This window comes from Selaginella moellendorffii, unplaced genomic scaffold (assembly GCF_000143415.4).
Source record: "Selaginella moellendorffii unplaced genomic scaffold, v1.0 SELMOscaffold_10, whole genome shotgun sequence".
Classification (NCBI taxonomy): domain Eukaryota; kingdom Viridiplantae; phylum Streptophyta; class Lycopodiopsida; order Selaginellales; family Selaginellaceae; genus Selaginella; species Selaginella moellendorffii.
In genome coordinates, this window is record NW_003314271.1 from 2722629 (window position 1) to 2741292 (window position 18664).

Consider the following 18664-nt stretch of genomic DNA (forward strand, 5'->3'; position numbering starts at 1 on the left):
AAGGTCGTCAGATTCAGGAGTTGAGATATCACTAGAAACATGTAAGCGAACCTTGTGCTCGCTGGCTTGATGAGATCCCGATTACTCAACTTCCAAAACAAAGCTAGAACACGAGGTTTTTTGGTGATAAAAGTTACCACCTCATTGCAGCCTTTCACCAGTGGTTTTACCCATGACAAGCTCCCGATATCTTCAAAGAGAAGGTCCAAGACGTGGCACACACACCGGCTGTGGAGAATGTGAGGATACTCAGCTGTCATGAGTTCTCCCATCTGCACACAGTTTGATGTATTGTCAGTGATCACGTAAACAATGTTTTCTTCGCCAACTTCTTGAATCACTTTCTTCAGCTCGACCTAAATCCACTCTCCCATCATTGTCCTGCCCTTGGAATCTACAGACTTCAAGAAAACCGAACCTTGGACATTGGAGGCCATGAAGTTGATCAAGGATCGGCTACGGTTGTCAGACCCTAACTCCATATCTTCTCCACCCCTCACAGATTGGATCAAGTCGAGCATTGACACTATCATAAAGCTTCTTCAGCTGTGTACTTTGTAGCTTCTCATATCCCATCATCTGTGCAAGAGCTCCAAGGCCGAAGTTGATAGCAGCTTGAAGCAACTTCCTCAGATTTGGCCTCCGAATGGTGTTGAAAGGGATATTTTCAATGTAGAAGAACTCGGCCATGGCATCATCCAGACATTGAACCTTTGCAGACTTCATCGTCTTTCAAATGCCACCATCCAGTGCCGGTGCAGCACTTTGTTTAAGACTGCTGCTCTCGGAAAGTGGAACACTGCCACTGCTCACCTCACCCAGCCCTCCAATAGCCCCACCACTTGCCTTGCAGCTGGCACCACTGCTCACCTCACCGACCTCAGTCTCATGAGCTAAGGCAAGTCTCTCTTGGGGACTTGCTGCAATCATGGAGCTCTTCATGAATTCCACACGATTAAAAGATGCCCGAGCCTTGTTCACCACCTCCAGTGGCACCTGTCCTGTACAAATCTCTACATTCCTTCTTTTCACACCCCCAAGGTGAGCACTAACTCATTCAGCCGCACCAGTGTAAGTATTCAAGCAATACTTACACTTCCATGGACTCATGTTGTGGCTTGTCTCAGATGTTGGCCTCAGTTTCAGAACATGAGCCCAACTCTAGCATGGCTGCCTTCCTCCCCCCATCCCGGACTTACCTCAGCGCTTCCTGATCCCACAAACCCTGATTTTACATGAACCCTAATCCTAAGTAAAAGAAAGCATATTCTTTGGGGTTTTTTTTTAATATTCTTGGTGTTTAAACACCATATTATCGTTTTAAACGGCATTTTTTATTAATCGTACCCATTCGAATGCAAGTATGATGTGGTGTTTGGATCCCAGAAGCTTCAATTCTCTCTGAACTCTGCTCCATTGTAGCTACTGCTCCTCCAATCCACTCTTGTTTCCTCCTCTTATGACAGTAAGTTCTGCTATTCATGAGCAGCTTGACTTGATCTCCAAGATGAAAATAGTGGAAGACAACATCACATGGACTTCCACATCATGGACAATTTCCTTGGAAAAGCTCAACTTTATGGAATACCCCCATTTTAACGATGCCACCATTCCAAACATCTTGTATCTAGACACGAGTCTTGCCACAGAGACGTTGGAGCACCCTCAAAGAATCTCGTTTTGAGCTGCTATGGAGAAGTTTCGCACGTCCATTGATTGTTGCATTCGTATAAGCACCCTCTCACTTCAACAAGCTCCGGATCACCATTGTCCAAGCCGTCCCTCGCTCCCCATCCAAGCTGTCCTCCTCGTCCTCAAGCTCTTGATCACCAAGTAGCTCCGGATTGTCCAAGCTGTCCCTCAGTCCCTGCTCATCCACAAGCTCCCTGCTCATCCTCATCCAATCTATCTGTCCATGTCCTCCACTGGATCGCAACCATTCTCACTGTCCAAGCCGTCATTTCCAGATGAGAAATCTCACACTTCTTCTTCCAAACTAAGGCGGCGATGGTACCGTTTGGTTCGATCCGACAAAAGCCTTGCACGCACAGTAGCAAATTTTCATTGGATCGATAAATACGCTTGGAAATCTTATAGGTGCTAATTTTCATTTCCCAGCCCTTTGAATGGCTAATATAAAATTAATCAGTCCATAATAAGATCTCAAATTTACTATAAATATCCCAAAACGTCCAATTCTGGCAAAAGCTAATTCATGGCGACAATGAAAATCCTGGACAGCTTCGGCCGGCTAAAGCCACAGGATTTCCACAGGGACGCTCGCGTCGTAGTCTATGCAAGCTCCGAGGAAGGCAGGAGGCGCCAGTGTTTAGAAGATGGGTACGCAATAGGGTCCACTCCCAAGGCATCTCTGGTTGGAGTTTTCGATGGTCACGGCGGCAGGGCAGCGGCAAGCTTTTGCGCCAAGAATCTTTTCCCGGTCTTGGTGGAGGACGAGGGCTTTCAGAGCGGCACTGGAATCAAGCAAGCCCTACGCAATGCTTTTCTCAAGATGGACGATCTCATGAGAGAGGAAAACGAGCAAAGATATTGGCAAGCTGGAACCACAGCGATTGTCGCTGTGGTGACTGAGAACTTTGTGTATGTTGCCCACGCAGGTATGTTTTGCACATGTTTTGCACAAAGAGCTAACCTCTGTGTGTGTGTGTGTGTGTGTGTTCTTAGGTGATGCTTTCTGTAGTTACCGCAAAGGTGGCGAGACCAAGCACTTGACAAAGGATCACTCGCCCCACGTTCCTGAGGAGCGAGAGAGAGGTGTGAAAGCGGACGCTATTTTCAGTTATGGGAGCACAGCTAGCAAACTGTACATGGGAATCGGTGACTCGCAACTCCTCATATCGAGAGCTCTAGGAGACCTTGACCTCAAGAGCAACAAGAAGCTGGCGTTTGACGAGCAGGTCATCATCGCGGTGCCGGATGTTGTGGAGCTTGAAGTTACCGAAGATCTCGAGTACTTGGTTCTTTGCTCCGATGGTTATACCAGGAGAGACATCCAAAGGTTGGATATGAAGAGCTTCTCGATGAGCTCCGGCGTCTATCGGGAGGATCGTCAAGACGATGGAACTTACGCTATTGTCTTGTTGGAGAAAAACAAAGCCGCCGCCAAGCTAGATGGTTGATCTAAAACGTTGGTCCGAGTGATCCTCGTTCGTTTCATCCTGAATTTGTTTTAAAATTTTACAATCTCTTACGTCTCGCAAGCCATGGAATCTGGCCAAGAAAAATTGTTTGATCTATCTTCTACCTTGTCTACTCCAAAATGTCAACTGGCCAGAGCCTCTCCCACATAGAAATCTCATCCTTTGATCGTAGCTTCCGGATTCCACCATAGTATCCATCGGTTTCGTTGCCTTCCTCTCGGTGACTCACGCGATCGATCGGTGTTCGTTTCCACCTCGAGCCACTTGTGAACTGATTGAACACCAGCCATACGGTATCTACAAAAAAGCATTGGACTCTTTAATAAGAATGGCAAAAGAAAAAGACTCAAAGAGAATCAGAATACTTACTGTCACTCTGGCAAGAACAATGCTGACGACTGCTATTATTCCCGGCGTTGGAACATGAATCAGAGTGACCAACAATTCCATACCACCAGCCTGCCAGATAGAAAACAAAAACTTGTCTTAAGTTTATATCCGCTCGAGCAAAACAAACAGGAACACATACCGTATGGAAATTCCTTGGTTCGTCTCCACTGGACTTCGATGTGATCACCGGGCCTAAGCTCGGCCAAGCAATCCGAGGTGTGTAGATCGTGAGCCGGAGTTTGCACGGGCGAGGCTCGAACTCTCTCCCAGGATATATCATCCTCCATAACCAGAGCTCGAGGTCCGTGTGGAGGATACCTGACAAAAAAGAATTCGATTCAAGAAAAATCACATTTTTGCCGTGAAATTCGCGCAAACAACGCTTACCTCGCACGAAACGAGTCGCTCGAGCGAACGTAGCTGAGCTCCGCATCGTAGCAAGACAAGAGAAATCCGACATGTCCATTCTGTGGAGGGAAGTAAGCCGTGAGCAAAAGAGAATTCTTTGAAAGAACACGAAGAACACGAACCTCTCGGTTAAAGACTTGGCCACGAAACCACAAATTCCCGGTCTCCAGCGCCCAGTACCACGCCATGAGCGAATCCGAGGGCCTGGGCGCTTTGCTCCGCAACGCCATCAATCTTTCCCTGGCCACCGATAGCGGCCACAAGCAAGCGGCCGCGATCGAGGGCCACAAGAGCTTCCACCCGCAATTCGGCCGCTCGCACGCGTTCTTGGCAGCGATCTCTTGCGCAGTCCTCCCCTTTCTGGGCGACGATTCCAGCACGGGATTGCGGCACCACTCCCTGTATGCCCCTGGACCCGCGATCTCGCCCCATTTCTCGTACACTAGCGACTCCCAGAAATGGCCGCTCTTGCAGCGCTGCCGGAGCTCCTGGCACACGCCGCCCAATCGGAGGAGGCTGTCCGCCGGGAGCCTGGAGAGAATGTCGTCCAATGCGAGATCCGGAAGATCGAGAATCGAAGTGGAAGAGGAAGAAGGGCAAGAATCCCCATGAAAATCGCCCTCAGGGAGGCCGGATTGATGAAGAACCCTCGGCCGCTTGATCAAGAACGCCATGGTCGCGGCGGTAGCAGCGGCAACGGCGGCGTGGATCCGGCGCAGCGATCGCGAAGCCCATGCCGGAGAGCTCAACCCTATCGATGCCTGGCGCTCGCCTCTGCCCATTGAAACCACGGCCGTCGTGCGGTTGCCGCGCGGCGCCGCGGCGGCAAACGTCCATACCGCCGCGGCGCACACCGCCGCCGCCGCCCACGCCGCGCGGTAGGCCGCCAATCCCACAAAGGCCGCGCAGCCCAGCGCCAGCGCACCGCGCGGCAGCGGTGCCTTGCTAGCTTCGCGAAAAATGCCGGGCGGGACCATTTTCTTTTCCTTCTCTTTTTCTTTTTCTGTTGGAGTCTGCGAGGGAGGGAGGATAGGGGATTCGCGTCCTTTTATACTGTCTGGCCATGGCTGAGACTCCCGGACGTACGGAAGAGGAAAATGGTAGTTTTTGACCGGCATGAATATGAATGGATGGCTGGCAGGCAAGCGGCAATTGCGACCGGCGAGCCCAAAATCATAGCATTGTATCACGTGTTTAAATCTAGTGCACACTTATTGTGTGTCTGTGGATGGACGACCGGATTTTAAAATTCCCGCGCCCGCCATATTTTAAAAGAGCCGAAAGCGCCGCTTGGTTGGGACGTATGTTCCTCGCAACTCCTCCACTCCACACCACTGGTTTGAGTTGTGGATGAAAAGCTTTCCTAAAAACTCTGTCTGATAACAGCACGCCTCTGCAATTAGTTGCTGGCCATCCTGGAACAACACCGTCACCAACTTCAAACGAAACTCTAGATACCATCGTCCCTGCTTCAAGGAGAAGACCTCTCTTATATTCCGCTTCAAAGGAAGACATCTCCTGCGTAAATTATAGCTCCGATGCCATGCGTGGGCCCTCGTGAGCTTTTTGTTTGGTTTGACAATGTTGAGCGCACCTCTATTTTCTTAGATCTAAGATCTCTCTCTCTGATTGCTGGAGGTGTTAGGCTGGAGGTGTCAGGGAGATTTTGCTTGCTTGTGTGATCTTGCTTGTTGGTGATGTCTGATTCAGGCACTAATGTTCCTGCAGTCCAAAGGCTGAATAGTGTCGGCCATGATAGTCCCGGAAAAATCTCCCAGCGAACCGTCATGTTTGACACGCCTCCAGAGTGGATCAACGTTCAATACAGTTCCAAGTGGGTCAATCGAACATGATTGCCTACATCACCTTGCATTTTAAATATTCCAGAGTGGACCAGTTAGGTAACTGACATCACCATGCATTTTAAAATTTCCAGAGTGGATCAATCAGACAACTTTTCCATGTTCTAGAAGACATGAATTAGAAAAGTTTGCGTGGATTAGAACCTTATTAATTCTAAAGAGTTACTGTCCTGGGAGGAGCTCCAATACCACTTCATCCGCATGGAGCTTCATACAGGAGATGTGTCCTACCCGATCATCCTGCTCGAGCCTTGATGGAGCTCCTTACATGGAAAAGGACGATCAATTAATGTGAAGACCCAGCGGCAGCTTAGCAACCTGCAAACGCAGCTCTAGATGCGAGCTATTGATGACTCCATCAGCCTCATGTACGAGCGAGATGAAGGCCGGTGAGCTCAGGAAATGAACGGCAAAGCTTGGCCTTGATCTTGAGGAGACGATTATAGCTCGCAGGCTTTTGAGCAATGGCTGCTGGCAAGAACAGTGGGAGCCGTCATGTATGCTACCTACCCAACAATCAATCCGATGGGCATGGATCATCATGCCCCCGCTGGGGCTTGCTCGCATACAGATGTGGTAATCACCACCTACGTGTTGAGATGGGCGCTGAGTTAGACCTCGCACATCTTCCCGCCCAGATCGAAGATGCCCTCTATGACTGTAGATATATGACCACTTCTGACAGCAGCTACCATTCCGGCCCTCCTATCCAACATTGATGTTGTGAGGTATCTTTTGGGGATAGAAGAAATCGCAAGCAGCTTCTGGAAGTCAAGGCTGGGCGAGTTCAAAGAGCGTAGGTAGTGAAAGTAGGTAAATAAACTATCACATGTTGAATATCTGATGTATCAACCCCTAAAGAAAAGTTGCTACATCCATAGGGTCAGCGCAGTAGCAAACTTCGCGCGCGCCTTCATGTTTGCTGAAATGCTGTTAAAACCCTAGGGTTAGGGCTCATGTGTTTTTGTCAACGGCGTGCGAATCTTCATCACAAACGAGCGGATACTTTCGGGCGCGGGCCAGAATCCTGTCGCAACTATCGACAAAGTGATATAAAATGCGGTCGTCTTCGATCGACCAGCAGCGAAATCCAGCGAAGAAGAAATCGATATGGCGGCGCCATTCCCTCTCTTGGCGGCGGTTCTCTTCGTCTTTGGAGCAGCAGCAGCAGCGGCAGCTTGTGAGACGCCATCGCCAGCTCCAGCTCCATCTCCCGACGCCGATCTTCCGGATTATCCATCCGGGAGGGGAAAGATCGCAGCCTACTGGGGCCAGCACGACGGAGAGGATGATCTCGATCAGGTTTGCAGCTCCGGGAAGTACAAGATCGTGATGCTCGCGTTCCTGGCCAGCTTTGGCAACTTCCTGGATCCGGTTCTCAACTTGGCCAACCATTGCGATCCCTCCAACGGCGGCTGCAAGGCTTACAGCAGCAAGATCAAAGCTTGTCAGGCCAAAGGCGTGCAGATCATCCTCTCCATTGGTGGCGGAGCTTCCGGCGGGTACTTGGTCAGCGATGCCGATGCTAGAGATTTTGCGGAGAAGCTCTGGAACAGCTACCTCGGCGGGCACTCCTCGGATCGTCCCCTTGGATCGGCAGTGCTGAACGGGATTGATCTGGATATCGAGGGTGGTGGAATCCCGGATCGATATGGAGTGATGGTGAAGAGCTTGCGCAGCCTCGCTCATGGGTCTGGCAAGAAGAAGCTCGTCGTCACCGCAGCTCCCCAGTGCCCGTTCCCGGATTTGAATCTCGGGACTGCCATCCAGATTCCGGGACTCTTTGACTACTTGTTTGTCCAGTTTTACAATAATCCTTGCGGTTATGGTGGCGGTGGAGCTGAGAACTTGCTTGATTCGTGGAAGCAGTGGACTACCGCGATTCCAACCGCGAAGATCTTCCTGGGGCTTCCGGCTTCTCCTTCCGCGGCAGGCAGTGGGTTTCTCCCTCCGAATGTTTGCAAGTCGAGCGTTCTTCCGGAGATCAAGCGCTCCAAGAATTATGGTGGTGTCATGTTTTGGTCGGTTTACTATGATCAGCAGGAGCAGTATAGCGAGGCCATTCGTTCCAGTGTGTGATCACGCACTGTTCCTCACCACGTACATAAATAGATTGATTCCTCCATTGTTTTGAATTCGAGTCACTGTTTAGCTATTTCATTCGTGGCATTCCCTTCTTGTGTAGCTATTCAAGTTCACTGTTGCTTGGAACACGCTTTGTATCTGATCAAGCAAGAACATGACAAGAGAAAGTGGTCACCAAGGAATGGATTAAAATGTAAGAGCCAAGAAACTCTGAGACATCCAAGTAGTACAAGCTACTCTGTCATTTGTGATGAAGTTAGAGCTGAATTGAGCACCTTAAAAGGCACCCTGATTCATCCTCCTTGCAACACATCATAATCCTCCAAAGCATCTTAGCTAGCTTGATCGACCGATAACTTCCATGGCTTTCCTCGCAGGAAAAGCAACATTCCTTGTGATAGTCTTAGCAGCAGCAGCGACAATAGCAGCCGCTTCTTCTCCTCGCAGATTGCGTAGCAAATCAAGAGATGGAGGGATCGTCTCCTACTGGGGCCAGTTCGGGCAAGAGGGCCCCTTGGACAAAGTTTGCGCGAGTGGGAACTACGAGATCATCAACATCGCGTTCCTTAATGAGTTTGGAAACTTCCGGCAGCCCGTGCTGAATCTGGCAGGCCACTGCGACGCCACCACCTCGGATGGCTGCGCCGCCGTGGGCGGTCAAATCAAGTCGTGCCAGTCAATGGGGGTCAAAGTCTTGCTCTCGATCGGCGGCGCCAGCGGTTCCGCCCTATTGGTGAGCGAGGCCGACGCTGCCAATCTCGCCCACCAATTGTTTGACAGTTTTCTCGGCGGTGAATCCTCGTATAAGCCTTTAGGCGACGCTGTTCTTGATGGAATCGATCTGGACATTGAGTCGGGCAAGACCCCGAAGCTATACGCATCGATGGTCCGCCATCTTCGCACCATTGCCGGGAGATCCAAGATTATCGTCGCTGCTGCTCCTCAGTGCCCGTTTCCGGACGAGAACCTCGGCTCGGCGCTCAAGGTTCCGGGGCTGTTTGATTTGATCTTCGTCCAGTTTTACAACAATCCCCCCTGCGCGTTCGATGGCAGCGATAGCAAGAAGCTCCTGGATTCTTGGAAGCAGTGGACGTCGTCGATCCCCATGGCGAAGTTCTACCTGGGATTGCCGGCCTCTCGCGCCGCCGCTGGATCGGGCTTCCTTCCAGCAAATGTGGCCAGATCCAGCGTGCTTCCCGTCATCAAATCGACTCGCAACTACGGTGGAATCATGCTGTGGGCTGTTTTCTTCGATCAGCAAGAGTCGTATAGCGATTCCATCCTGTCCAGCGTCTAGACCACGCTAGATTTGAGATTTCAAATAAGAATCTTTAGATGTATTCTTCTCAATGTCTTTAGCGCGCGAAAATGCCTTAAAAAAATGGTGAAGGATTCTTCGAGTGAAGTGAAGTGCAAGGATGGTCGCTTCTGTCACGTATGAAAATGCTGGATTGCTAGGATGGATTTAAACGAGCTCGTCGCAAACATCGCTATAGTATCACATCCTTCTTCTCGATATATAATCGAGCTATGACAAAGATGTTTGCTGTGATTCTAGCTCTAGCATTGGGGGCAGCAGTGGCAAACTTCGCCCAAGCCCAAGATGGTTCGTGCTCTTCTTCGAAGCCATGCCCACCGGGATACTGTTGTAGCAAATGGAACTACTGCGGCCAAGGCTCGGAATACTGCGGCAATACTCCACCGGCACCACCATACGGAGGAACACCGCCTCCTCATCCATCGCCATCGCATCCATCTCCGCCCCATCACCCAAGTCCGCCGAGCCCCCCATCTCCATCCCACCCGGGCGGGAAAGGCAAGATCGCGGCTTACTGGGGACAGAATGGAAATGAAGGTCCTCTGGACAAGGTTTGCGCGAGCGACAACTACGAGATCATCCTCCTCTCCTTCCTCAACGAGTTCGGCAACTTCCAGCGCCCGATGCTCAATCTCGCCGGCCACTGCGATCCATACTCCCACGGCTGCACTGTTCTAAGCGGTCAAATCAAGTCGTGCCAGTCAAGCGGGGTCAAAGTCTTGCTGTCGCTCGGCGGTGGCGACTCTCCCGGGAGATTGGTGAGCGATGCCGACGCCGCCGATCTCGCCAAGCGATTGTGGGCGAGCTTCCTCGGCGGGGATTCCTCGGACAGGCCCTTGGGCGACGCTGTTCTTGACGGGATCGATCTGGACGTGGAGTCGGGCGCCACCCCAGAGTTATACGCCGGGCTCGTTCGCCACCTTCGCAGCATTGCCGGGAGCTCCAAGGTTTTGGTGTCTGCCGCGCCGCAGTGCCCCTTCCCGGATGCAAATCTCGGCTCCGCGGTGCAAACTCCTGGATTGTTTGATTTCATCTTCGTGCAGTTCTACAACAATCCCCCCTGCGCATATGTTGATGGCGACGATGGAAAGCTCCTGGATTCTTGGAAGCAGTGGTCTTCGTCGATTCCCAGCGCGAAGATCTATCTGGGATTGCCGGCGTCTCCGAGCGCTGCCGGGTCCGGGTTTCTTCCGGCTCATGTCGCGACGTCGAGCGTCTTGCCGGAGATCAAGTCATCTCACAACTATGGTGGAGTGATGCTTTGGTCGGTGTTTTACGATCAGCAAGAGTCTTACAGCGAGTCCATCCAGTCCAGTGTTTAATCGCCTCTCTTTCGTATCTAATACATACATTGTTTTCTCTTTGATCGTGGCTCATCGCCCAGAAAGGAAGGAAGTATAAAAAGAATGTGAGGGAGATTATCCCTTGGAATTTTCTTGTCAAAGTGATCCATAGAAACAACGTATGGTGGAAATTATGCGTTGTGGAGGACTGGAAACCTCGTTTTTAACCTAGGTAAAGGAAGAAAGATAGGGCAGAAAGAGTGGCATCATGGGCGAGCTAACGCTAGGCGGGGATCGTTGTCGCTCGCTATTCATCCACCAGTCCAATTAGGGTTTTAACAGAGGAATGGCCGCGGCCATGGCGGCGGTGGCCGCTCCATCCGCGGCGGTCGCCAGGGCGCTGGAGGGCGACGCGGCGGCAGTGGCGCGATTTGCATCGCCAGGTATTTCGTGGGGGAGTGCGCTGCTCAAGCACAGAGCGGGGGATTCTCCGCGTTCTTGGCGTGGGAAGAGGTCCGGGAGGAGTGCATTCTCGGTGTGCTTGCTGCATGGGCTCGGGGGATTCTGGGATTCCTCCGATTCGGATTTCTCGGCGAAGAAAACCTACAATCCAGAGGTGGGAATCTCTCTCTAGGCAATCGGAGCTACTTTCTTATCTCTTCGTTTTGGTTTTTCTTCTTTGCAGAAGGACAAAGCGTTTCTTCTTAGCATGGTGGAGCAAATCGAGCCTCTAGACGTGAGTAGCATTAGCAAAGACGCGTCGGCTGATAGCATGGATGCGATGAAGAGGACCATCTCTGGAATGCTTGGGCTACTACCGTCGGACCAGTTCAAAGTCACGATTGAAGCTTACAGAGAACCACTCGCAAAGCTCCTTGTGTCTTCGATGATGACTGGGTAAGGCTTGGCTGTTTTTCTTCTTTGAAGATTCTCTCAGAGTCGTGTGTGATTCTCTTAACTCCTTTTCTTTTGTCTATTTTTTTCGCTCCATAGGTACACCCTCAGGAATGCCGAGTACAGGCTCTGCTTGCAAAGAAGTCTACAGCTCTCCGAGGAAGACCTTGCGAGCACGTCAGTTGCAAGTGACGTGAAAGAAAAAAAGTCACAAGACTTGGAGGACAGCCGTGCCTGTGATGCTTCGGACGAGACCGTTGGAGAGGGGAGTTGCAGTGACTCTTCGGTCTCGGAAGAAGTGGAGGCTTTGAACCTGCCTGGGAATCTGGGTTCCCTATCACGAGAAGCGCAGGATTACGTTAGCCATATACAGGCAAAAATGCTAGCGATGGAGAAGGTAATACTTCGTTTGGTTCTTCTTTTATGTAACTCTAATCTTGCAAATTCAGGAGCTCGAGGATTGCAAACGAGCTAAAACTGCACTGGAGATGGAGAAGCTTGTCGGGGATGAAAAGAACGACCTCCTTGACTACTTGAGATCTCTGGAACCAGACAAGGTCTGTGTTCCAAAAAGACCACATTGTCCCTTACGTTGATTGACTGTTGTTTTCTTTCATCTTTCAGGTTGCCGAGCTCTCGCACCCGGCCTCTAAAGATGTGGAAGAGGTGATCCAGAAAGTAATCGACGGGCTGCTCAATGGCCTGTGCAAGTCGAGACAATCAAAGCCACCGCCGCAGCTCAACGGTGGCGGATCCCCGCCGTCGAGTTCCATTTCAAGCCCGTGGAACAAGAGCAGCAGCTCGGCCGAGATGTTTGCGAACAACTTACCCCTGAAGTTCCAGTCGACGGCAACAGCAACCCGCGACTACCTCGCCCGACTCCTCTTCTGGTGCGTATCTCGTGCTTATTAACGTGTGATTTTGCAAGGAGTTTTGTCGAGGCCACCGTGCAGCGTTTGATACGAAACTGTGAATACCCAAGGTAAGGAAGGCATTCCTTTCAAAGCGAAATGGTGCTGTGTGGTGGCTACTCGGCTCCTGACACTTTCTAACATTGTCTAGTCTAGAGTTTTTTTTCTTACAGTTCTTTGCTTCCATGGATTCTAACGAGCATAATCGTGTGCTTGCAGGTGTATGCTCATGGGGCATCACATTCGCGGGCTGGAGTACCGGATGGAACTGAGCCACGCGCTCAGTTTGACAGGAGCTAGCGTGGAGGATTGAAAAAAGGAGATCAATCAGTCTGGCAAACCAGCGAAAACAAATCAAAGCGAAGATCAAAGTGAAAGAACTCACGCAAGAGCTCGAGGAAGAACAAGGCTGTAAATTTAAGCGAAGGTGCTTGTTGTAGATTACAAACAAAAAATAATTTTTGCGTTCCTTCACGTTTGTAAGTCTTTCGAGCACGGAGATAAAGAACGTACTATCTTGAGCGGTCATTGTTTTCGTTTCTTCCTTTTGAGCCTTTTGGTTGGCTAGTTGTTGGACCAGCAGCCTTATCCACGAATTTGTACATACGAGTACGAGTGACGTTTTCCTCGCGTATATATGTATAGAAAACGCAGTCGCTTTTGATCCACTTACGCTTCACTGCACGGCCAATGGATCAAAGCTTGGAAACTTGGAAAACTCCATAGCCAAAACCTTACCTTTCTAGAAGGGGTTTCTGGCTTTCACGCTCCCGCTCGCGTTCACTCACAGCCTTCCCCCAAGTTACGAGAAGTAATCCAGCAACAATGAGTAATCCTCCAAGAACACTGGAAGAAAGTTTCTGCTGTTAGCTATCGATATACAAGTAAGAAGTGAGCTTCTTACCTGCCCAGGAACAAGGGACTTCGTAAGAAAACGCAAGCCAGCGTAGAGGAGGCAAGTGGCTGCAAAGGTATGTAAAGCGCGACGAGCGACGGGCCAACAACACCGTTGGACCAAGTTAAAAGCACATAGTTGATTGCCGACGCAAAAACTCCCTGGAGTGAAAAACCGAGAAACAATGGAGAACTTATGGAAAGGAAGCTCGAGCTAAGTTACCGCGTACAAAACTGCGTAGCCTTCCACTTGGTTGAAAAGCCATTGTGTCGTATCGCCCACTGCCAGCACTCCAGTAAATGCCATGAGAAGCGTTCCAAAGAGATACGAGTAGGCAGTGACTGTCAATCCGAAAGGATACTTCGCCAAGACGGGCGCCTGGTAAAACAAAGTTCCATCCAAGTTAATGCCGAAACGAATTACCAGAAACGAATAGCAAAAGCTTACCTGATAAGCAATGTACAAAGCCATGAGGAAGCAATTACCAAGGAGGCAAAGAATTCCCAGCTGCCAGTTCTCGGCACCGGTTGCGCTTGAAATTCTCTGCAACAACGAAACTCCGACAATAGTTCCACCATGATGTAAATGCTCGGTACGCCCGAAGAGGAGCGGACCTTTGTACAAGGCCATGAGCAGCGCTCCACAAACGCTGAGAAAGACTCCTCCCACTTTCGCTAAAGTATCATATCCAGTCCAATTCAAAGTTTCCGTTCTGGAGAAAACATCGCGTTTGCGTCACTACAACCAGAAAATCCAAAAGAGAAATGGTCTACTCAAAGAGATTGTCTTCGAGTGGAAGAGAAAACCCTGTCGAAGAACTCAAAGCAGAGAAAGTTCTGTCGAAGAACTCAAAGCAGAGAAAACTCTGTGACATTGGCTTCACTTCTCAAAGGAAAAACCTTGATTTGTCAAAAGCACCGAGAGAAGAGAGATTTCCTTACCCGTTGGCCAAGGCGAGCACAAACGTAAACACTGGAATTGCCGGCTGGACTGCGGCGGCATACGAGGGAGAGGTGAGATTAAGTCCAAGCAAGAACAGTAGCTGGTTCCCAAAGATCCTGCTCCAACAACCAAACGCCCCTTGTAAAGCTCTGGATCGAAGATTTCGGGATTCTTACGCTCACCCGGACAGTCCCAGGACAAAGAAATGGAATAAAAGCCGAGAGTTTACGCGAGTCCTGCTCCTCCTGTAGAAGAAAGAGCGCATTTCAATCGATTTGAAGAACACGGCAGAAGAAATCGCGAAGACATCACTCACCGCTCGTAGAAGAATGCGAGGGGCGCAAGAATGGCGAGCGCGATGAGGTCGCGAAACACGCAAAACACGACCTGATTGGCGCCAGTGGTGAGCGCAAATTTGGTGAGGACGTGATAGACGCCATAGTCGAGCTGGACGATCGCGAGGCAGAGGTGCGCAATCCACAGCCTCCTCTCCATTCTCTTCCCCCTTCTGTTCCCTCTCTCCAAATTTTTTTGATAAGAACCCTAAACAAACACGTGGCTTTAGCGCACCTTTTCCACTTGGACACGAATATCCTATGGTAAACTTTTGCCTTTAACGCATGTTTTCGACGTGCTGACCTAAACGAATGATTCTTTTTCTCTTGGGGTAAATGCTCTTCGTTTGATGCGCCTTGGAATCAGCAAGGGTTTGCTGAGAATCTCGCGCCTTTTCTTCCACTCTTGCGCAGGTAATCCTCAATCGAAGCGCGATCTCCACTCATGGAGCCGGAATCTCGTCCTCTGGACAAGCGCCATCGCTTCTTGCAACTGCAATGGCGATCCAGGCAAGGCGCTGGCGATATTTCGGCGAATGCTGCTCCATGGATTGCTGCCGGACAACGTCTCCTTCATCACAGCGCTCAAATCGTGTGTCCGGATCCAGAGTCTCGCCGCAGGGAAGTTCATCCATCTCCTGGTGATCGAATCGGGGCTCCTGACACAGATCTCCGTGGGGAATGCGCTGGTCAACATGTATGGGAAGTGCGGCAGCCTGGCTCTCGCGAGAGAGGTCTTCGATGGGATGGATCACAGGGATGTTATATCCTGGAACGCGGTCATCACGGCATATGCCCAGGCTGGTCATTGCAAAGAGGCCATGGAACTCTTCCAGGCGATGCAAGAAGATGGAAGAATCGAGCCAGACAGCGTCACCTTCGTGGCTGTTGTAAGCGCGTGCTGCGATCCGTCGGCGCTGGAAGCTGGGGACAAGATTTTTGCGCTGGTTGAGGAGAGAGGCCTGCTCGATTCGGACGTAGTTCTGGGCAACGCTCTCGTCAACATGTATAGCAAATGTGGGAGCTTGAAGTCCGCCACCATGGTGTTCGAGAGAATGAAGATCCGAGACGTGGTTTCGTGGAACGCGATCATCTCAGCGCTTGCAAGGCACGATCGAAAGGATATCGCGATGCAGCGCTTTCGGGAAATGCAGCTAGAGGGGCTCTCTCCGGTTAAAGTCACGATGGTCACGGCGTTGAGCGCTTGCAGCAGCATAGCAGCATGCAAGAGGCTAGGCTCTTGGATCGTGGAGCGTGGTTTTGCGGCAGACACCATTGTGGAGAATGCTCTCATCAACGCTTATGGCAAGTGTGGAGGCTTGAGAAACGCTCGAGAGCTCTTCGACAGCTTCAAGATGAGAGACGTGATTACCTGGAACACTATGATAGCAGCTTACGTGCAGCATGGGCAGCACTCGCAGGCTCTGCAGCTCTACCAGCAAATGGAGATGGATGACACAGTTCATAGCAACAAGTCTACTCTTGTGATAGCTCTTGGTGCGTGCCTGGCTCCAGACGCTCTCGCGCAAGGTAAACTCATCCATTCTCGCTTGCGTGACTTTGGATACGACTTTGATGTCTTTGTTGCAAATGCGCTTGTCAACATGTACAGCAAGTGTGGGAGCCTTGACGATGCCAAGTCTGTTTTCAACGAGGCGGCTCAAACAGACGCTGTGAGTTGGAACGTCATGACGGCGGCTTACGTCCAGCACAGTCGCAACGAAGATGCCATTCAACTGTTTAGAAGCATGCTGCTGAAAAGCTCTTTGCCGGACAGGATAACCTTCGCTACTGTCCTCGGAGCGTGTGCCGGTCCTGCAGCTCTTGCACAGGGTAAGACGATTCATTCCTGTGCTTTTGAGAGTGGACTCGAGTCTGACGATATCGTGGGAAATGCTCTTTTGATCATGTACAGTAGGTGCCAAAGCGTTCACGACGCGGTCACGATCTTTGAGAAGATGGATCGACCAGCTATAGTCGTGTGGAATACGATGATTGAGACGTACATTCAACACAAAATGTTCAACGAAGCAAGGATGCTGTTCTTTCAGATGGATGAGCGGGACGTTGCGTCTTGGAACGGTGCAATTGGAGCATGCACTGAAGAACACTGTTACGAGGAGGCATTTCAGCTCTTTCACGAAATGCAGCTGCAAGGCTTCGTTGCAAACAAGAGCACCTATCTTACACTACTTAGCTCCTGCGACAGCCAAAGTCCGAAGTGGCTCTCACGGACGAAACTGGTGCATCATCGAATCCATTCGAGCGGCTTTGAGTCGGAAGAAGCTGTTGGCAGTGCTCTTGTGAAGGCATACAGCAGGTGCGCCAGCATAGATGAAGCCAGGAGCGTTTTCGATTCTATATTACAGAAGGACGTAGTGCTGTGGACCACGATGATCTCGGTTTATGCTCAAGACGGATACAGCGAAGCGGCTCTCGAGCTCTTCCAGCAAATGCAGAAAGAAGAAGCATTACTTCCGGACGGTTTCACGCTCGCCTCGGCCTTGGCGGCTTGCACAGGTCCGGAAATGCTGGAAGAAGGCAGAGAGATCCATGCTCTGGTTATCGAGCGCGGCTGTGAGTCGGAACTTGTGGTCGGGAATGCTCTCGTGAGCATGTATGCGAACTGCGGAACTCTACAAGATGCTCTGGAGTGCTTCCAGAAGATGGCTCAACGCAACGTCGTGTCCTGGAACGCGATGATCGCAGCCTACGTCCACCACAACTGCGACAAGGAGGCCTTCCGGATCTTCCATCAGATGCAGCTGGAAGGAGTGCAGCCGAACAGCGTGACTTTCGTCACCTTTCTTAGCGCCTGCTCGACTCCGGCAGCGTTTGAAGACGGTCTAGTACGTGCTCTGGAAGTCGAGAAGCGAGTGGAGTCCCTTGATGCTCTCATCGGGAACTCGCTTCTTCATACCTATGCCAAGCTCGGAAGGCTGGACGAGGCACAGCGAGTGTTCCAGAGAATGGAGAAGCAGCGGGACGATGTGGAGACTTGGAACGCAGTGATCGAAGGCAGCGTCCGGAATGGCGAGTTTCGAAAGGCTCTGGAGCTGTTCGAGCGCATGCAGCTGCAAGGCACGGCTCCAAACAGCGCCACCTTCAGCACCATCCTCGCCACCTGCGCAACTCCACGGCTCCTGGACCGAGCCAAGCAGCTCCACAGCATCGTTCGAGAGTCAGGCCTGGAAGCGGACGCGTCAGTCGGAAACGCCGTCGTTCACATGTTCGCCAAGTGCTGGAGCCTCGACGACGCGCTCGCGGCCTTCCAGAGGATACCTCAGAAGAACTTAGGAAGCTGGAACGGACTCTTGGGAGCTTACATTCACGTCGGGCGCCTCGCAGAGGCTCGCAAGCTGTTCGAGGTGATGGAGGAGCGGGACGTGATCACCTGGAACATGATACTTGGAGCCTACGTCGAGCGAGAGATGGCCAAGGAAGCAGTGAGGCTCTTCCGCCGGATGATCGCCGAGGGGACGAAATCAAACAGCATCACTTGGACGACGATGCTGGGAGCTTGCGCTGGCGAGGCCTTGCTTGCCGAGGGACGAAGGATCCACGAGCTCATAGGGGAGAGAGGGGCCGACTCGGAGCTCTTCGTCGGGAACGCGCTGGTGGACATGTTTGGGAAGTGCGCGAGCTTGGGCGGTGCTCGGCAGGCATTCGAGAGGATCCGCGGCAAGGACGCCAGCAGCTGGAACGTCCTGGTGGCGGCACTGGCGCAAAACGGCGACGCCGAGGAAGCTCTCAAGCAGTTCTTGCAGATGCAGCGAGAAGGGATCAAGCCAACCGACGTGACTTTCATCGTCGTCTTCTGGGCTTGCAGCCACGCGGGCAGGCTGGAGCAGGCCAAGACCATCTTCGCGTCACTGCGGCACGACTACGGCATAGCTCCGCTGCCCAGCCACTACAGCGGCATGACGGATCTCCTGGGACGCGCTGGCTTCCTGGACGAGGCGGAGGAGGTGATCAAGAGGATCCCGTTCAGCCAGGACGAGCTCCCCTGGATGACGCTACTCTCCGCGTGTAAAGTCCACGGCGATGTGGAGCGTGGGAGAAAGGTGGCTGGCCAAGTCTTGCGGTGGAATCCGGGTGATTCGGCAGCGAGGGTGGCGCTTTCCAATATATTCGCAGGAGCCGACGCAGTTCCATAACTTGGCCTTGGTGATCGTCGAGT

General features: G+C 51.5%; 7 protein-coding genes across 9 annotated transcripts; 5 read left to right on the forward strand and 2 right to left on the reverse strand.

Moving 5' to 3' along the window:
• The first annotated feature begins 2224 nt into the window (after positions 1-2224).
• LOC9650536 (probable protein phosphatase 2C 42) lies at positions 2225-3140 on the forward strand. The gene is made up of 2 exons (XM_024673037.1): positions 2225-2618; positions 2686-3140. The coding sequence occupies exons 1-2, from the start codon at positions 2225-2227 to the stop codon at positions 3138-3140; spliced, it is 849 nt and encodes a 282-aa protein (XP_024528805.1).
• On the reverse strand, positions 3137-4819 carry LOC9631490 (F-box protein At2g26850). Its single transcript, XM_002968549.2, has 5 exons — positions 4082-4819; positions 3939-4018; positions 3691-3869; positions 3531-3620; positions 3137-3458 (listed from the first exon to the last, which is right to left on the reverse strand). The coding sequence occupies exons 1-5, from the start codon at positions 4739-4741 to the stop codon at positions 3271-3273; spliced, it is 1197 nt and encodes a 398-aa protein (XP_002968595.2). The 5' UTR covers positions 4742-4819; the 3' UTR covers positions 3137-3270.
• A 1466-nt stretch (positions 4820-6285) lies between these two features.
• On the forward strand, positions 6286-7941 carry LOC112345742 (acidic endochitinase-like). The gene is made up of 2 exons (XM_024673038.1): positions 6286-6481; positions 7020-7941. Exons 1-2 carry the CDS (start codon positions 6286-6288, stop codon positions 7898-7900), a joined length of 1077 nt encoding a protein of 358 aa, XP_024528806.1. The 3' UTR covers positions 7901-7941.
• Positions 7942-8267: 326 nt separating this feature from the next.
• Positions 8268-9203, forward strand: LOC9650537 (acidic endochitinase). The gene has a single exon (XM_024673039.1). The coding sequence runs from the start codon at positions 8268-8270 to the stop codon at positions 9201-9203; it is 936 nt and encodes a 311-aa protein (XP_024528807.1).
• A 233-nt stretch (positions 9204-9436) lies between these two features.
• On the forward strand, positions 9437-10546 carry LOC9631491 (acidic endochitinase). The gene has a single exon (XM_024673040.1). It carries the CDS (start codon positions 9437-9439, stop codon positions 10544-10546), a length of 1110 nt encoding a protein of 369 aa, XP_024528808.1.
• Positions 10547-10689: 143 nt separating this feature from the next.
• Positions 10690-18650, forward strand: LOC9631492. The gene is made up of 11 exons (XM_002968271.2): positions 10690-11123; positions 11193-11404; positions 11501-11798; positions 11851-11958; positions 12026-12291; positions 12532-12624; positions 13225-13283; positions 13449-13733; positions 14009-14220; positions 14441-14617; positions 14808-18650. Exons 1-11 carry the CDS (start codon positions 10854-10856, stop codon positions 18639-18641), a joined length of 5814 nt encoding a protein of 1937 aa, XP_002968317.2. The 5' UTR covers positions 10690-10853; the 3' UTR covers positions 18642-18650.
• Positions 12636-14676, reverse strand: LOC9631493 (WAT1-related protein At3g45870). Of its 3 annotated transcripts, none has more exons than XM_002968550.2 (8): positions 14466-14676; positions 14332-14394; positions 14149-14265; positions 13655-13919; positions 13430-13585; positions 13217-13368; positions 13051-13158; positions 12636-12991 (listed from the first exon to the last, which is right to left on the reverse strand). In XM_002968550.2, the coding sequence occupies exons 1-8, from the start codon at positions 14642-14644 to the stop codon at positions 12982-12984; spliced, it is 1050 nt and encodes a 349-aa protein (XP_002968596.2). In that variant the 5' UTR covers positions 14645-14676; the 3' UTR covers positions 12636-12981. The 3 variants fall into 3 exon arrangements, with proteins under 3 accessions (XP_002968596.2, XP_024529293.1, XP_024529294.1); XM_024673525.1 differs by lacking the exon at positions 14466-14676 and adding an exon at positions 13981-14089 and having other exon boundaries at positions 14332-14386; XM_024673526.1 differs by lacking the exon at positions 14466-14676 and adding an exon at positions 13981-14089 and having other exon boundaries at positions 14326-14381.
• Positions 18651-18664: the final 14 nt, after the last annotated feature.

Bases quoted from the DNA above. Each gene is read 5' to 3' on its own strand.
- LOC9650536 (XM_024673037.1), top strand. From the start codon at position 2,225: ATGAAAATCCTGGACAGCTTCGGCCGGCTAAAGCCACAGGATTTCCAC. The intron at 2,619-2,685 runs GTATGTTTTGCA...GTGTGTTCTTAG, and splicing joins TGTGTATGTTGCCCACGCAG to GTGATGCTTTCTGTAGTTAC.
- LOC9631490 (XM_002968549.2), bottom strand. From the start codon at position 4,741: ATGGGCAGAGGCGAGCGCCAGGCATCGATAGGGTTGAGCTCTCCGGCA. The intron at 3,621-3,690 runs GTATGTGTTCCT...TCTATCTGGCAG, and splicing joins AACCAAGGAATTTCCATACG to GCTGGTGGTATGGAATTGTT. The intron at 3,459-3,530 runs GTAAGTATTCTG...GCTTTTTTGTAG, and splicing joins TTGTTCTTGCCAGAGTGACA to ATACCGTATGGCTGGTGTTC.
- LOC112345742 (XM_024673038.1), top strand. From the start codon at position 6,286: ATGGCTGCTGGCAAGAACAGTGGGAGCCGTCATGTATGCTACCTACCC. The intron at 6,482-7,019 runs GTAGATATATGA...CGCCATCGCCAG, and splicing joins CGAAGATGCCCTCTATGACT to CTCCAGCTCCATCTCCCGAC.
- LOC9650537 (XM_024673039.1), top strand. From the start codon at position 8,268: ATGGCTTTCCTCGCAGGAAAAGCAACATTCCTTGTGATAGTCTTAGCA.
- LOC9631491 (XM_024673040.1), top strand. From the start codon at position 9,437: ATGACAAAGATGTTTGCTGTGATTCTAGCTCTAGCATTGGGGGCAGCA.
- LOC9631492 (XM_002968271.2), top strand. From the start codon at position 10,854: ATGGCCGCGGCCATGGCGGCGGTGGCCGCTCCATCCGCGGCGGTCGCC. The intron at 11,799-11,850 runs GTAATACTTCGT...TTGCAAATTCAG, and splicing joins AAATGCTAGCGATGGAGAAG to GAGCTCGAGGATTGCAAACG. The intron at 14,618-14,807 runs GTGCGCAATCCA...AATGATTCTTTT, and splicing joins TGGACGATCGCGAGGCAGAG to TCTCTTGGGGTAAATGCTCT.
- LOC9631493 (XM_002968550.2), bottom strand. From the start codon at position 14,644: ATGGAGAGGAGGCTGTGGATTGCGCACCTCTGCCTCGCGATCGTCCAG. The intron at 13,920-14,148 runs GTAAGGAAATCT...TGTTTTCTCCAG, and splicing joins GTGCTCGCCTTGGCCAACGG to AACGGAAACTTTGAATTGGA. The intron at 13,586-13,654 runs GTAAGCTTTTGC...TTGTTTTACCAG, and splicing joins CTTTGTACATTGCTTATCAG to GCGCCCGTCTTGGCGAAGTA.